We start from the raw sequence: 16917 nt of genomic DNA, 5'->3' as shown, positions 1-16917 counted from the left end.
AAAGTCCAAAACCTCTGGGCTAAGGGAAACCCAGCCAGATTGGGGGGGGGGGGGTATAAAAAGTAAGTTATTATTATAATTATTGGCATTTTCTCAAGTCTTTAAAAGTTGTTACACACACTTGTCTTGGCTCCTCACCTCCATGCAACACATAAGGTGAGAAACTCTGTCGCAACAGTAAAATTAAGATCTGCCTTGCTTTGACTGGTTCCTGCCGCCGCTCATTTTTCTCTGACCGATCATGGATTTAGCCCCAAGCCCAAGAAACCAGTAACTGAAAGGAGGTGGTTCATGGGAATTGAAGAGTATGCTTTCTGCATACGACACACCCACTGCCAAGCACCTCCATCTCACCTGCCCCCAACCCCATACCACCCTCTCTCCTAAAACCCCAGTCTGTCACTGAGTCCTTCCCAGCAATAGAATTAGCTGTTCTGGAAGATTCCTAAAATGTTATTAATCCAGAGTTCAGAGTTCAGAATTCAAAGGTCCCAAATATAAAATAAACGTTCATAAATGTACACGGCAAACACATAAGTAAGTACAGGGGTTCAATCCTGTCAGCTTCTTTAGGAGACAACAAGAGTCTGCAAAGCAGGATACAAATAATAGAAAAAGTATTAAACTGTACATTTCAAAGAATATATATATCTATCACCCTAGTGTTGCATGGCATTAACATTTTCTAACCACTAGGCCACACGGACTCTCCTAGAACCTTGGCACTGAGGCCGGGAATTCCATGTTCCCAACTGCCGTTGCCTAGCAACGGAGCTTGGGACCGTTTGAGGTTCCTCAGTTCCTCAGCATCCTGAGGTGGGCAGAGGTGTGCCAACCTGTTGCGACAGAGTTTCTCACGTTGCACGGAGGTGAGGAGCCAGGACAAGTTTAAAGACTTGAGTATAGCGTCACGAAGAGTCGGACACGACTAGACAGCAACAACAAATGGAGGTAAGTCTAGGTTGCCATGGCCAGGGGACCTAACCCTGGAACCTACTTGTATGAACTTTATTATGGTCACAGACCAGGATAAAAAAAAAAGAAAGAGCATATAAATAAAGTAGCAGTTAGGATTTATTTATTTTTAACCGATAACTGTTAGAGCAAATGAGGACAAAGAAACAGGCATAGGATAAAACTGTTTAATGGTCACTTTAAAATGTGAAGGTTCATTGTTGCTTCACAAGTTGTGTATGTCTTTAAGGGCCAGGGCAAGTAACGAAACCCACTCTTACAGCTGTGAAACATAGCAGGTTCTGCTGAGTTGTGTTAATCAAGCTGTGTCAGCAATTGGGTATAGTACCGTATTTTTCGCTCCATTGGACGCACTTTTTCCCCCTTAAAAAGTAAGGGGAAATGTCTGTGCGTCTTATGGAGCGAAGCCAGCAGGAGCCGCTGCTGCCGACAAGCTCTGCGCAGCTCTCCCTTTAAAGCAAGAGCTGTGTAGAGTGTGCCTGCGGCTCTGGCTGGCTTTACAGGGACTGCCGTCTGTCCCTCCTTCCGGCTCATTGTAAAGCCAGCAAGAGCCGCGGCTGCTGAGCTGAGGCGGGGAGGAGGGAGGGAAGGGGATTCCGTGGGTCCCTCCCTCCTCCGTGGCTCCCTTTGAAGCAGCAAAGTGGGAGGGAAGCCGCTTACACCCGTGTAAGCAGCTCCTCTCCCACTTTCCTGCTTCAAAGCAGCCACGGAGGAGGGAAGGAGGGGACCCATGGATCCTCTTCGCTGCTCGAGGCTGCAGCGGATTCCCTCCTCCCGGGCTTAATAATGTATATATGTCAAGGGCTTTGAGATGCATATAAAATCAGGCTCAGCATTATTAACTGGACTTAGATAAGCCATGGTTCCCCTTCCTTCCCTCCTCTGAGGCTCCCTTTAAAGCAGCAAAGTGGACAGGAGCCACCCGCTTTGCTGCTTTAAATAGTTGAGTCCAACATTTGATTCAGAATATTTTTTTTCATGTTTTCCTCCTCTAAAAACTCTCTGTCTTCTGTCTCCTCTGCCCAGGAGGACTCTCCCGTGTGAGGGTCTGGGGGCCCTGCTCCTTCCTGCCACTTACCACCTGGCCCAGGGCAGGGCCTGACGGGCCTCACTAGGACAGTTGCTGTTACTGCTGGAGGGGTGCAGAGTGCTTTTAAAATGTCTTGAAAATTTTCTTTTGAATTTTTTGTAGGTGGGGTGGGGTGGGATGGATGCTTATTGGTCCAACGCCTGACTACTTGGTTACGCTATACCTGATGAATTTCTGCCTGCAAGTCTGTGGAAGCAGCTTGCAGAGTGGGGCACAAAGGAGCATAGTCTTCTCCCTTGGACTGTGCCTCCGGGTGCCCTGAGACGGAGTGGTGGCAGCATTACCATTTCTGTGGCGTTTTGTTTTGTCAAAAAGTAAATGGCTGCTGGCCTCCGTTCCAGAAACCTGACCCACATGGAGGGTAAGGGCAGGTGAGGGAGGGGAGAGTGGCCGGAGCCCCTTTACTACAACATTGTTTCTAAATTTATTGTTTTGCATTGTTTTAATTGTCTGTTTTAACCATATTTGCACAGCAGTTTATAATAATAATAATAATAATAATAATAATGATAATAATATATAATAATAATAATTTATACCCCGCCCATCTGGCTGGGCTTCCCTAGCCACTCTGGGCGGCTTCCAAAAGAATATTAAAATACTGGATTGTTTCAAGAAGTGGCAGAGAGATATTTCTAGATTTGTCTGGTGTCAGCGTGCTTGTGTTGTTCACTTGTGTTCCTTTGGTGGTGAGAGAGGTTGAGGTTGGCCTAGGGTGTGATTGTTTGTTTGTGATTGGCTGTGGTGATCTTTGTTTTCGTGTGTGAGTGAGGTGGGTGGGTGTTTTGGATCAGGTTAGCCATATTGATTTGTATGCTGTTGGTGGATTATTGTCATTGTCCTGTTGGGCTGTGTATGTGATAAAGGGGAGCCATACCGGGGTGAAGGTGGCTTCTTCTGTTTGTCCCCGTGTCAGTTTCAGTTTATTAGTTAATTTTTCTACTAGGGCTGTTTCCCATACTATTTGGTACCATTGGTCCATGCTTACTCCTGACAGGTCTCTCCAGTGTCTGGTCATGGTATTTCTGGCTGCTGAGAGCAGGTGGGTTATGAGTTCTTTGTGGTGTAAATGGGCATTGTTGTCTTGGAAGATGTTTAGTAGGGCCAATTCTGGGGTCATGTCTTTGCTCAGGTGCACCACAGGTTGCCAACTTCTCTCATTGTCCCCTTGGAACAAAGCTTCTCCTAATCCTATTTGACTGGCATTGGTTTGCATTTCAAAAGGAGGTTGCTGGTCAGGGGCTAGAATCACCCACAAACTTACAAGGGCTTGTGTTAACAACTCAGCGGCTTGCTTGAATTGGTGTAAGAGCCATTCCAGTACACACTGGATTTCTGCTCCCAGGGATTTGATGTTTCCCAAGCCCAATCTAAATCCGAAATCACTCACTTCTCCTTGAGCAAACTGACATTTATACATTTTAAGGGTCAGGTTTGCATCTTGCAATTGGGCCAAAGCTCTCTGCACATGCTTAAGGTGTTCTGGCCATGACTTAGAAAAAATTAACTCAACTTCTTCCAATCCCTCCCATCTCCCTCTGAGCATGGACAAAGGATTTTCTAGGAGCTTGCCAAAAGCTGGCTGGTCTGACACAAACTCTGGGCTCCTTGAGTAAATCTCAACCAAAATTCCTAACAGATTTCGAACACAGAGGTGGGGTAGGGGAAAGTAAGGGGAAATGTCTGTGCGTCTTATGGAGCGAAGCCAGCAAGAGCCGCTGCTGCCGACAAGCTCTGCGCAGCTCTCCCTTTAAAGCAAGAGCTGTGTAGAGTGTGCCTGTGGCTCTGGCTGGCTTTACAGGGAGGCGGGTCTGTCCCTCCTTCCGGCTCATTGTAAAGCCAGCAAGAGCCGCGGCTGCTGAGCTGAGGCGGGGAGGAGGGAGGGAAGGGGATTCCGTGGGTCCCTCCCTCCTCCGTGGCTCGCTTTGAAGCAGCAAAGTGGGAGGGAAGCCGCTTACACCCGTGTAAGCAGCTCCTCTCCCACTTTCCTGCTTCAAAGCAACCATGGAGGAGGGAAGAAGGGGACCCATGGATCCTCTTCGCTGCTCGAGGCTGCAGCGGATTCCCTCCTCCCGGGCTTAATAATGTATATATGTCAAGGGCTTTGAGATGCATATAAAATCAGGCTCAGCATTATTAACTGGACTTAGATAAGCCATGGTTCCCCTTCCTTCCCTCCTCTGAGGCTCGCTTTAAAGCAGCAAAGCGGACAGGAGCCACCCGCTTTGCTGCTTTAAATAGTTGAGTCCAACATTTGATTCAGAATATTTTTTTTCATGTTTTCCTCCTCTAAAAACTCTCTGTCTTCTGTCTCCTCTGCCCAGGAGGACTCTCCCGTGTGAGGGTCTGGGGGCCCTGCTCCTTCCTGCCACTTACCACCTGGCCCAGGGCAGGGCCTGACGGGCCTCACTAGGACAGTTGCTGTTACTGCTGGAGGGGTGCAGAGTGCTTTTAAAATGTCTTAAAAATTTTCTTTTGAATTTTTTGTAGGTGGGGTGGGGTGGGATGGATGCTTATTGGTCCAACGCCTGACTACTTGGTTACGCTATACCTGATGAATTTCTGCCTGCAAGTCTGTGGAAGCAGCTTGCAGAGTGGGGCACAAAGGAGCATAGTCTTCTCCCTTGGACTGTGCCTCCGGGTGCCCTGAGACGGAGTGGTGGCAGCATTACCATTTCTGTGGCGTTTTGTTTTGTCAAAAAGTAAATGGCTGCTGGCCTCCGTTCCAGAAACCTGACCCACATGGAGGGTAAGGGCAGGTGAGGGAGGGGAGAGTGGCCGGAGCCCCTTTATTACAATCGTGGCCCAAAAACGTTGTTTCGAAGCACGGATCCTCATGGATCCTCACGCTTTTTGCATTAGGCCACACCTAAATCACTGTCAAATCACACATCATGGCAAGGGGCACAGCATCCACCACAAAAAACTAAGATCTACGGCTTCCTGGCCACTCCATGGCCCAAAAACGTGGTTTTGAATCACAGATCCTCATGGATCCTCACTCTTTTTGCATTGGGCCAACCAAAACTCACTGTCAAATCACATATCATAGCCAGGTTCACAGCCTGCACCACAAAAAATTCAGATCCACACCTGCCTGGCCATACTGTGGCCCAAAAACGTGGTACCGAAGCATGGATCCTCATGGATCCTCATGATTTTTGCACTGGATCAGCCAAAAGTCACCATCAGATCAAACATCTTGGGCATGGGCACAGCATCCACCACAAAAATTACGGATCCATGGCTTCCTGGCCACTCCATGGCCCAAAAACGTGGTTCTGAACCACGGATCCTCATGGATCTTCACGCTTTTTACATTGGGGCACCCCAAACTCACTGTCAAATCACACATCATGGCCAGGGGCACAGCCTGCAACACAAAAAATTGAGATCCACGGCTTCCTGGCCATACCGTGGCCCAAAAACGTGGTTTCGAAGCACGGATCCTCATGGATCCTCACACTTTTTGCACTAGATCAGCCCAAATTCACCGTCATATCACACATCATGGCGAGGGGCACAGCCTGCACCACAAAAAACTGAGATCCACGGTTTCCTGGCTACACCATGGCCCAAAAACGTGGTTTCGAAGCACGGATCCTCATGGATCCTCACGCTTTTTGCATTGGGCCAACACAAACTCACCATCAAATCACACATCAATGTCCAGGAGCACAGCCTGCACAACAAAAATCACAGATCAATGGCTTCCTGGCGACACCGTAGCCCAAAAACGTGGTTTTGAAGCACGGATCCTCATGGATCCTCACACATTTTGCACTGGGCCACCCCTAAATCACTGTCAAATCACACTTCATGCCATGGGGCACAGCTTGCATCGCAAAAAATTCGGATCCACGAGTTCCTGGCCATACCGTGGCCCAAAAACGTGGTTTCAAAGCATGGATCCTCATGGATCCTCACACATTTTCCAGTGGGCCAACCCAAACTCACCATCAAATCACACATCAATGTCCAGGAGCACAGCCTGCACAACAAAAATCACAGATCAATGGCTTCCTGGCGACACCGTAGCCCAAAAACGTGGTTTTGAAGCACGGATCCTCATGGATCCTCACACTTTTTGCACTAGATCAGCCCAAATTCACCGTCATATCACACATCATGGCGAGGGGCACAGCCTGCACCACAAAAAACTGAGATCCACGGTTTCCTGGCTACACCATGGCCCCAAAACGTGGTTTCGAAGCACGGATCCTCATGGATCCTCACGCTTTTTGCATTGGGCCAAACCAAACTCACTGTCAAATCACATATCATGTCCAGGGGCACAGCTGCACCACAAAAAACTAGTATCCACGGCTTCCTAGTCATACCACAGCTCAAAAATGTGGTTTTGAAGCATGGATCCTCATGGATCCCAACACCTTTCGCCTTGGGCCAGCCTAAACTCACCATCAAATCACACATCGTAGCCAGGGGCACAGCCTGCACCACAAAAAACTCGGATCCACGGCCTCCTGGCAACTCCATAGCCCAAAAACGTGGTTTTGAAGCACGGATCCTCATGGATCCTCACGCTTTTTGCATTGGGCCAACCCAAAGTCACTGTCAAATCACACATCAATGTCCAGGGGCACAGCCTGCACCACAAAAATCACGGATCCATGGCTTCCTGGCGACATCGTAGCCCAAAAACGTGGTTTTGAAGCACAGATCCTCATGGATCCTCACACTTTTTGCACTGGGCCACCCCTAAATCACTGTCAAATCACACTTCATGCCATGGGGCACAGCTTGCATCGCAAAAAATTCGGATCCACGAGTTCCTGGCCATACCGTGGCCCAAAAACGTGGTTTCAAAGCATGGATCCTCATGGATCCTCACACATTTTCCAGTGGGCCAACCCAAACTCACCATCAAATCACACATCAATGTCCAGGGGCACAGCCTGCACCACAAAAATCACGGATCCATGGCTTCCTGGCGACACCGTAGCCCAAAAACGTGGTTTTGAAGCATGGATCCTCATGGATCCTCACACTTTTTGCACTAGATCAGCCCAAACTCACCGTCAAATCACACATCATGCCCAGGGGCATAGCTTGCACCGCAAAAAACTCGGATCCATGGGTTCCTGGTCATACCATGGCCCAAAAACGTGCTTTTGAAGCACGGATCCTCATGGATCATCACGCTTTTTGCATTGGGCCAATCCAAACTCACCGTCAAATCACACATCATGGCCATGGGCACAGCCTGCACCACAAAAAAACTCGGATCCACGGCTTCCTGGCCACTCCATGGCCCCAAAACATGGTTTTGAAGCACGGGTCCTCATGGATCATCACACTTTTTGCATTGGGGAACCCCAAATTCGCCCTTTGTTCAAGTATCTTTTTTCAAAAATAACCACAGATCTGACCACAAACATCATGGATCTACTGCTTCATGGCCCTGGCCAGATGCTACCCTGGATATATTGGCCAATTTTATGGTGGGTGTGCTGTGATGGAGGAAACGGAGTCGGCTGAATCTCTATCCATTAAAGATGGGCGCCCAATGGCTGGGCCAGAATGATTTCAGTTCCGTTTCCCAGCTCCCAGCTCTTCACCTGTAGCTGCCATCAGGAGTCCCTTTGTGATCCTGGATGCTTCTGTCTCTATGGAGGCATTGGTCACAAATGTAGCCAAACTGGAATTTTTGAATCTATGTCAGGTTAGGCAATCGGTACCAAAGTTGGAAACAGAACTGTTAGATCCCAAAACTAAGATACTTTCAAGAATGTATAACTTGCTGTTAAAATGGAATACTCAGGATGAAACGGTTAAATCTGCTATGATTAAATGGGCACAAGATGTTGGACATAACATTATGTTTGCTGACTGGGAACAGTTGTGGACCACAGGTATGAAATTTACGGCATGTAATGCCTTAAGAGAGAATATTAGGAAAATGATATACAGGTGGTACATGACACCAGTCAAGCTTGCAAAAATCTATCACTTGCCCGATAACAAATGTTGGAAATGTAAAGAAACTGAAGGTACATTCTTTCACCATTGGTGGACGTGCCCAAAGATTAAGGCTTTCTGGGAGATGATATATAATGAAATGAAAAAGGTATTTAAATATACCTTCCTGAAGAAACCAGAGGCCTTTCTCCTGGGCATGGTCGACCAATGGGTGCCAAAGAAGGATAGAACTTTCTTTATGTATGCCACAACAGCAGCAAGAATACTTATCGCAAAGTATTGGAAGACACAAGATCTACCCACCCTGGAAGAATGGCAGATGAAGGTGATGGACTATATGGAACTGGCGGAAATGACCGGCAGAATCCGAGACCAGGGAGAAGAGTCGGTGGAAGAAGACTGGAAGAAATTTAAAGACTATTTGCAGAAATACTGTAAAATAAATGAATGTTAAGATGATGTTGGATTGAAAATACGCGGTATTGGTAAAAAGATTAATAAGAATATGTAAATACGGATTGATAATGTTGGAAATACATAATTATAATAGGTTAAGATATTGAGTAAAGATAAATGATAGAGGGTAAGGATTTGCTGAAATGATTTTTAAACGGGAATACAAAAAGGGGAGGTGTGAGGAGGTCAAGGAAATAAGGAAATGAGCTGAAAGATATTGAAAAATGGATTTATTTTTTAATCTTCCTTTTCTTCTTTCTTTCTAGTTATTAGTTTTTTTCTTTTATATTCCCTTTTTCTATGTGTGTTTTTTGAGTTAATTTTTGTTTTAAAATTTATTTATTCTGTAAACTTATGATTTCTGTAAATTTTATTTTGTAAACTTATGTTTTGTGTAAAACCTCAATAAATATTTCTTTAAAAAAAATAATAGCATCAGGGCACAGTCCTTCAATGGCTGCGCTCGTTTCTCTCTGGTCGGGGACAGAGGGTGGCGCTTGGGGGGGAATTGTCATCGTGCCACTCCTTGGTGTGTGGAGTGCCACAGGGTGCGATTCTCTCCCCGATGCTTTTTAACATCTTTATGCGCCCCCTCGCCCAGCTGGTCCGGAGTTTTGGGCTGGGTTGCCATCAGTATGCCGATGACACCCAACTCTATCTGTTGATGGATGGCCATCCTGACTCGGCCCCAGACACACTGACCAGATGTCTGGAAGCTGTGGCTGGATAGTTACATGGGAGCCGGTTGAAGTTAAATCCTTCGAAGACAGAGGTCCTCTGGCTGGGACGGGGCGATATGGGATTGAGGGGGCAACTCCCATCTCTTGCGGGGGTGCAATTAGTGCCAGCATCGTCCGTTAAGAGTTTGGGTATAATCTTTGATACCTCCTTCTCTATGGAGGCGCAGATTACAGCTATAACAAAGGCGGCATTTTTTCTTCTCCGCCAAGCTAAGCAGTTGGCTCCTTATCTCTCTCACCCTGACCTAGCCACTGTGATCCACGCGACGGTCGCCTCCAGACTGGATTATTGTAACTCGCTCTACGTGGGGCTGCCCTTGAGACTGACCCAGAAACTCCAGCGGGTGCAGAATGTCGCGGCGAGACTCCTTATGGGGTCTTCGCTGCGAGATCATATTCATCCGGTACTATACCAGCTGCACTGGCTCCCGGTGGAGTACAGGATCAGGTTTAAGGTGCTGATTTTAACCTTTAAAGCCCTATACGGCCTAGGACCCTTGTGCCCAAGGGACCGCCTCTCCTGGTATGTCCCACAGAGAAATTTACGGTCTGCAAATAAAAACATCCTGAAGATCCCAGGCCACAGAGAGGTTAGGCTGGCCTCAACTAGAGCCAGGGCTTTCTCGGCTGTGGCCCCGATCTGGTGGAACGCTCTGTCACAAGAGACTAGGGCCCTGCAGGACCTGACATCTTTCCGCAGGGCCTGCAAGACAGAGCTGTTCCACCAGGCCTTTGGTCAGGGCGCAGCCTGACCCCCTCCTCTGGCAATCTGCACAGAATTTTGCTTAATGGTTGCCATCAATTTGATTTTAATTAATTTTATAATGAATGTTTTTAGAATGTTGGATTATTCTGTTTGTTGTTAGCCGCCCTGAGCCCAGCTTTGGCTGGGGAGGGCAGGATATAAATAAAAATTTATTATTATTATTATTATTGAGTTCTTCAAAGCCACACACACCTTCAGCTGAAAGCCAAAGTTCAAAGTTCTGGGCCATTTTCGCAGAATACACAGCAATGCTGTCTGAGGGACCAGACTTATCCCCCTTTCAGAAAGCCCTCCGATAGTTCTCAGGATGAAGTCCATGCCTTTGCATAACTAATTTTTTATTTTTATTTTTTTATAATTTTTTTATTAAAGTTTTGAAATTTTTATAACAACAAAACAAAACAATACAGTAATACAAAAAAAAAAAAACACAAGTATAATTTCAACCCTTATTTTCTTATAACTTACTTCCCCGACTTCCTCATACCTCCCCTTTCTGTATTCCAATTTCTAATTTATTGTTCAGCAAATCCTTTCCCTTGTTTTTCATTTAATTTTTAACCTTTCTTTTCTTTTTTACTTATCCATTACAGCTGGAAACCACATATTTTCTAAACCAACGTCATTCTTACATTCATTAATTTTACAATATTTCTTAAGATAGTCCTTGAATTTCTTCCAATCTTCTTCCGCTGTCTCTCTTCCCTGGTCTTGGATTCTGCCAGTCATCTCTGCCAGTCCCATATAGTCTATCACCTTCATCTGCCATTCTTCCAAGGTGGGTAGGTCTTGTGTCTTCCAATACTTTGTGATGAGTATTCTTGCTGCTGTTGTGGCATACATAAAGAAAGTTCTATCCTTCTTTGGCACCAATTGGCCGACAATACCCAAGAGAAAGGCCTCTGGTTTCTTCAGAAAGGTATATTTAAATACCTTTTTCAATTCATTATATATCATTTCCCAGAACGCCTTAATCTTTGGGCACATCCACCAAAGGTGAAAGAATGTACCTTCATTTTCTTTACATTTCCAACATTTGTTATCAGGCAAGTGATAGATTTTTGCAAGCTTGACTGGTGTCATGTACCACCTGTATATCATTTTCATAATATTCTCTCTTAAGGAATTACATGCCGTAAATTTCATACCTGTGGTCCACAACTGTTCCCAGTCAGCAAACATAATGTTATGACCAATATCCTGTGCCCACTTAATCACTGCTGATTTAACCGTTTCATCTTGTGTATTCCATTTCAACAGCAAGTTATACATTTTTGACAAGTGCATGACTAATTTTTTAAAGCGCTCATAGTCATGGATTTGGGATGAGGGGAGATGGCCCATCAATTCGGCTAGGTCTCCACAAATTAGGGAGCGCAAAATTGGCATGTACATTTTCAGGGACACCCCCATATCTCGGCAGGTTACTTCAAAAAGAGTCAGATAACTCAGAACATCAGTGGGGGGCTGATATTTCGGAAATGCCCCCCAGTTAAGGTTGCTCAAAGTTAGCCCCGGAGGAGACTGCCTGCCATTTTCTCCTCGTGGCTCCTCGTGACTGTAGTCATACCTTGGAACAGGATGTCGAGACGCTCATCCCTCCGGACGCAGGTGGTCCACCGCCGCATAAACACGCGAGGGTCTAGGGAGAAATTCCTCCTTCTTCTCCGCCGCGTACCATCGCACCGCTCCACAAGTTTCCCAAGCTCTTACTGGCGAGTAGACCCGTCCCGGGGTGGGGGAACGCCTCTCACCGTTCTGCGAATGTCGCACGATGGACACTCTCGATGGTAGTCTCCCACAGACACTTCTTGCAGCTGCTGCGGCAGATCTTGATACTCATAAGCCATCCGGCTGACTCTCTGCCCCATAAGAATGGCTTTGCACCCACTCAACCGCATCGCCCTCTGAAAACTCCATCTCTTTAGGCTCTGCATAAACAAGATAGTTCCCTCTAGGACGTGTGGAGGCCATCCCAGCTTCCACTTCCTCACAAGGTGACAAGGGGTGGTTAACTGGCGCACCCCTCTCTCTCTCCAAGTTGCAGGACTCTTGCACACCCTTCCAAACAGTTCTTAATTCGCTGGCATCCACCAGCTCTCTCTCCGACTCGGGATCTCCCGAAAACCAGGAGGCAGATTCCACTCTGGGACTTGGAGGTTGGGAGGGGGGGTTGTCTCTGAAGGAAGGGAACTGCCTTCTCCACCCGGACCCCATTCGTCCACAGTTCGCAAAGTTTATTCCTGGGGAGCCCCGGCTTCCATAATTCCTGACTATCTCTATTCCCCCCAAAAATAAAACGCCTTAGTACACAAAAGATTCGTGCCAATTTAAAATGAATGAATGAATAATAAGAGAAAGAAATTTAAAATCAAAGTGCCTTTCTGCAGGGAAGTTCCATCCCACCGCTGCCACCATGTAGTAAAGGGGCTCCTTTACTAATAATAATAATAATAAAATTTATTTATACCCCGCCCTCCCCAGCCAAGACTGGGCTCAGGGTGGCTAACAACCAATAATAAAAAAACGTTGATTAAAATACAATTTAAAAGATTAAGATACAACATTAAAACATTAGGATGCAGCCTCTTCACGGGAGGGAAAAGGAAATAGAAAGAGGGGGAGGGAATCAAACTGATTCTAAGCCAAAGGTCAGGTGGAACAACTCTGTCTTACAGACCCTGCGGAAAGAAATCAGATCCTGCAGGGCCCTGGTCTCATGAGACAGAGCGTTCCACCAGGCCGGAGCCAGTGTTGAGAAGGCCCTGGCTCTGGTTGAGGCTAATCTAACTTCCTTAGGGCCCGGGACCTCTAGGGTGTTGCTATATATGGACCTTAAGGTCCTCTGTGGGGCATACCAGGAGAGGCGGTCCCATAGGTACGAGGGTCCTAGGCTGTGAAGGGCTTTAAAGGTCAAAAGCAGCACCTTAAATCTGACCCTGTACTCCACCGGGAAAAGCACTGGGTGAATATGCTCCCATGGCAGAGACCCCGTGAGGAGCCTCGCTGCAGCATTCTGCACCCGCTGGAGTTTCTGGGACAGCTTCAAGGGCAGCCCCGCGTAGAGCGAATTACAGTAGTCAAGCCTGGAGGTGACCATTGCATGGATCACTGTGGCCAGGTTGGGGCGGGTAAGGTAAGCGAAGGTGGAAAAATGTCGCCTTGGCTGTTGTAACCTGCGTCTCCATGGAAAGGGAGGTGTCAAGGATTACACCCAAACTCTTAACCGAAGGCTTCAATGAATAGAAGGATGAATAAGGTCTCTAAGGAAATGGAGGCCAGAGATTTTCAGTTTGTTTCCCAACCTACCTCGTCTGTGATTTCCTGATGACCACAAAAACATGAATGGGTCTGATCCATTCTTCACATTCTGATGTTCCTGTTTCTCTTTTCTCATGGACAGGGAATTGATTTTGATGAAGATCAAATATCGGAAATCGGCCTGGAAGATGGGGAGGATCTTCCTCCAAGGTAATCCTGTGCTAATCCCCTCCCCCATAATCAATTGCTTTAAAAAAAAACCCGGTCCATTTCTATGGTGGTGGTGCTTGGGGTCTTTGAAGGATGGGGGGCAATAAACCCTTTTGACAAAAGTGCTACTCCTGTCTCCCCTCAGCATCCCAACCACAGCTTCTCTGGATGCGGCTGACCTTCCTCCTGAAAGCGGCAGCAGGGACCAGCTGAACAACAGACTTACGGATTTCGTCGCAACAATAAAGAGTGGGATGATCCGAAGGAAGGCGCTCCGAGATCTTTGCGCCTTCCTGCAGAAGATCCAGGAACATGTGAGTTGCGTGGCGAGTTCCCGCCTCCCCCACGGAAATAAAGACACAGGACACCAGTATTTTAGGTTAATGGGCAAAATTAGGCCACAACTTTATTGATTACAGGAATTGAGTGGTATTGGCTTAGGCATTGGTCCTATCGACTAACCGGCTTCAGCCTGATTGCTAGAAGACCGGCAAGGGTTAACCACCAGTAGGGGGAGTCCTGCTGATGTACATCAACTAGGAGCTCCCCCAGGGTCACCGCTCAGGGCGTGCCTTAGGCCCACACCTCCATAGGCTTCGGACAGGGCAACGCCCCATGGAATCCTTTACCGGACTACCCTTCGATATGGGGGAAGGTGATGGCGCTTCCTCCACCCCCCCCACTCATCTGCATAACAATACCCTTACCAATGCCTCACTGCCAATGCCGAGGAAGTTGTGACAATTTGCTACGAGGTAGGCAAAAAGCCAAATGGCTGGTGCCAATTTGCCAAGTGGAAAAAATTCCTGCCAGGCCCCTTGACGGTGACCAACCGAAGTCCATAGCAATGTCAAAGAGCCAAACCTAAAGGGTGGGAGGGTGGGAAAACCGGAGCAGCTGGGGCGCTGGGAGAAAGAGGGAAATCCTCAGCCGCGCCGGCCCTAAATAGCGCTGGCCACGCCTCCCGGGCCAGCTGATTGGCTGGCAAGGGAGATGACGCGCCCGAGGATTCCCTGCTCTCGCGGGGGCTGCAAGCCAGCCCCCGAGTACGTGGGGGGAGGGCATGAAGCCCACAACCCCACCTCCTCTCCAGCTCAGAAGTGGCTTTACTGAAGGGAAGCATTGCAACCATGCAGGGCTGTCAAGGCCTTCCGGCTGCTGCTTCTAGGCCCACCCTGCAAGGTGCCCAAGGGACGACCAGGCATCCCAGCACATACTCAATTTGGAGAACAGAGCTGGGCCATAGTGAGTAAAATGGCTGAGAAAAGAAGAAAAAAGCAAAGATTAGGAAAAGAGGGTTTAGGTTTAGGATGCTAAATGTTTTGGAATGTTTGGAATAAAAATGTTATAGGGAAAAATGGTGATCAGTCCCTTCTCTGGGTTTCTTCTCAGCCATCGGCAGTGATTCATGCATGCTCCTATGGCCAACTGGTGGCGATTTCCTGCCTTTGTGCATTGGATCCGGACCCGGAGAGCAGGCAGCGGGCAGCAGAGGCCCTCTGCCATCTTCTGCCCATCCTGCGGTGCAACAAAGGTAAGACTGGAAGAATGCATCCCAGCATGGGGTGGGGTGAGCAAGACCCAAACTAACCCTTTGGCTTTCCTTTGCAGAGACACTGGCAGGAACGTTAAGGAACCAAATGCTCATCATCGGAGCTGAGGAGGTCCTCGAATCCACCGGAGGACCGGTTCCTGAGCTGTTCGTGAATAATAGTTACTCTCTTGTCAGGGTAAGTCGCTGTCTCTCAAGCCACATGTTCTGGGTTCTGCAGAGGCAGCACCTGGGCTTTCTGCTCCCCAGCCCTGCCCTGTGGGCATCTCTGACCTTCCTCTCTCGCTTCAGGTCTTTGGCGCCTTTCTCCCTGCGGAGCAGCTCTTGGAGGCCATGTGCTTCCTGGCCAGAGACCTGGTTCTTGAGAGCAGCTTCGACCCCTTGGACATCTCCCACCTGCTGCTAGATTTCATCAAGCAGTTTGGCGGCACAAAAGTGAAGGTAAGGCGTCTTCAAAGGTAGGAGAGAAGAAGATTCTCCGCTTTGGTGTAGGGGAGGCAACCAATGCTCCCCAGGACCCTGAGTGGTACCTTGGAAGGAAGAGGCTGTGGTGGCACAGGTCAAGGGTCCCTCTTTCAATGAGGGATGGAGACAGCCCCGCTTCCTTGTACTCTCCAAGCAACCCTCTCCTTTTCTCTGACAGGTGGAGGTGCTGCTGGAGGCCTTCTATAAGATCGCCCAGGGGCCTACAGTGCAAGGCAGGAACATGGCCGTCTTCGCGTTCTCCATCTTGGCGCACCACCACCTGGACAAAGTGGTGCAATATCTCCTCCAGTTTCCCTTCGGGTAAGGAGCCCTCCAGGTTCTACTGGGCTAAGGGGGAGGTTGGCAAGCTGCAGGGCTTGCTCAGAAAGCCCTTGCTGCCATTTCCTCTCTCTGGAGCATGGCAGCAAGCAGAAGACTTGAATCTGACCATTGCTCTTGTTTTTGCATTCACAGAGACTGCGAGAGAATATGGAAGGAGGTTTTACCATCGGCCGATCCAGAAAAGCTGATCCATCTCATGGCCGAGCAGCTTGACCAAAGCCCCTTGGCGGAATCTGCCACCCAAGTGGTAAGGACCAACCACCTGCTTCCTGGCTTCCTTCTTCCCAGGGTAATATCGAGGGGTTCCTGTATTCTGCAGAAAAGCAGAGAAAGTGACTTGCACCCCTCTCTCTTCCAGCAACATCTCAGCAGCCTGTTGCACGCCATCCTCAGGATGGAGGACTACAAGGCAGCTGTGCGCCAGAACTTCCCACAGCTGCTGATCGCTCTCCTGGGGATGGTTGTCAACTTCCACTACTATCAGGAATTCCTCGGGTGAGTAGTGTGTTGCAAAGGGACCAATGGAGTCCTTTCCCCTTCAGCCTCGGGGGGTTTCCAGTCCAGCTTGCTTTTCCAAGGGAGGCTCTCCTTCAGGCGGCTGCTGGGGAAGGAATGTGAGTGTGTGCCAATGACCCTCCTGGTAAAACTGGCCTTGCTTTGGTTCCAGAGGGGCTAAGGAAGTTCTGCACCTCCTTCTTGGCACCACTGGAGAGCAAGTGGAGGCGGCCATCGTCGACCAACTTTTCTGCCGGGAGACTTTCAGCCAGGGGTTGTCTGCCATGGTGAGGTAAGAGGAAGAACGCGGCTGTGCTGGTCCCAGGGGGAATAAGGTACTATTACCGTAGGCCAAGATCAGTTCAGAGTCTCTAGCAGGGTAGATGATCACTAGATGAGACGTGAGGTCCGAGACAGGGAGCCGGGCGGGGTAACAGGAACGATGGTAGGGCAGAAGCAGGTAGCCAGGCGAGGAACAGGAACACTGGTAGGGCAGAAGCAGGAGTCCAGGCGGGGAACAGGAGCACTGGTAGGGCAGAAGCAGGAATCCAGGCGAGGAACAGGAACACCGGAGAGTCAGAAACAGGAAGCCGGGCGAGGAATAGGCACACTGGCAGTGCCGAAC

The 16917-nt window shown here is 48.4% G+C and overlaps 1 protein-coding gene across 1 annotated transcript; it reads left to right on the top strand.

Moving 5' to 3' along the window:
- Positions 1 to 15241: 15241 nt before the first annotated feature.
- On the top strand, positions 15242 to 16578 carry LOC114590134 (uncharacterized). The gene is made up of 3 exons (XM_077931007.1): positions 15242 to 15431; positions 15634 to 15776; positions 15930 to 16578. Exons 1-3 carry the CDS (start codon positions 15324 to 15326, stop codon positions 16294 to 16296), a joined length of 618 nt encoding a protein of 205 aa, XP_077787133.1. The 5' UTR covers positions 15242 to 15323; the 3' UTR covers positions 16297 to 16578.
- The last annotated feature ends 339 nt before the right edge of the window (positions 16579 to 16917 follow it).

Source organism: Podarcis muralis, chromosome 7, assembly GCF_964188315.1.
Source record: "Podarcis muralis chromosome 7, rPodMur119.hap1.1, whole genome shotgun sequence".
In the NCBI taxonomy this organism is placed as follows: Eukaryota; Metazoa; Chordata; class Lepidosauria; order Squamata; family Lacertidae; genus Podarcis; species Podarcis muralis.
The sequence above is the reverse complement of the archived record's forward strand: the minus strand, read 5'-3'. Positions and strand labels throughout refer to the sequence as shown.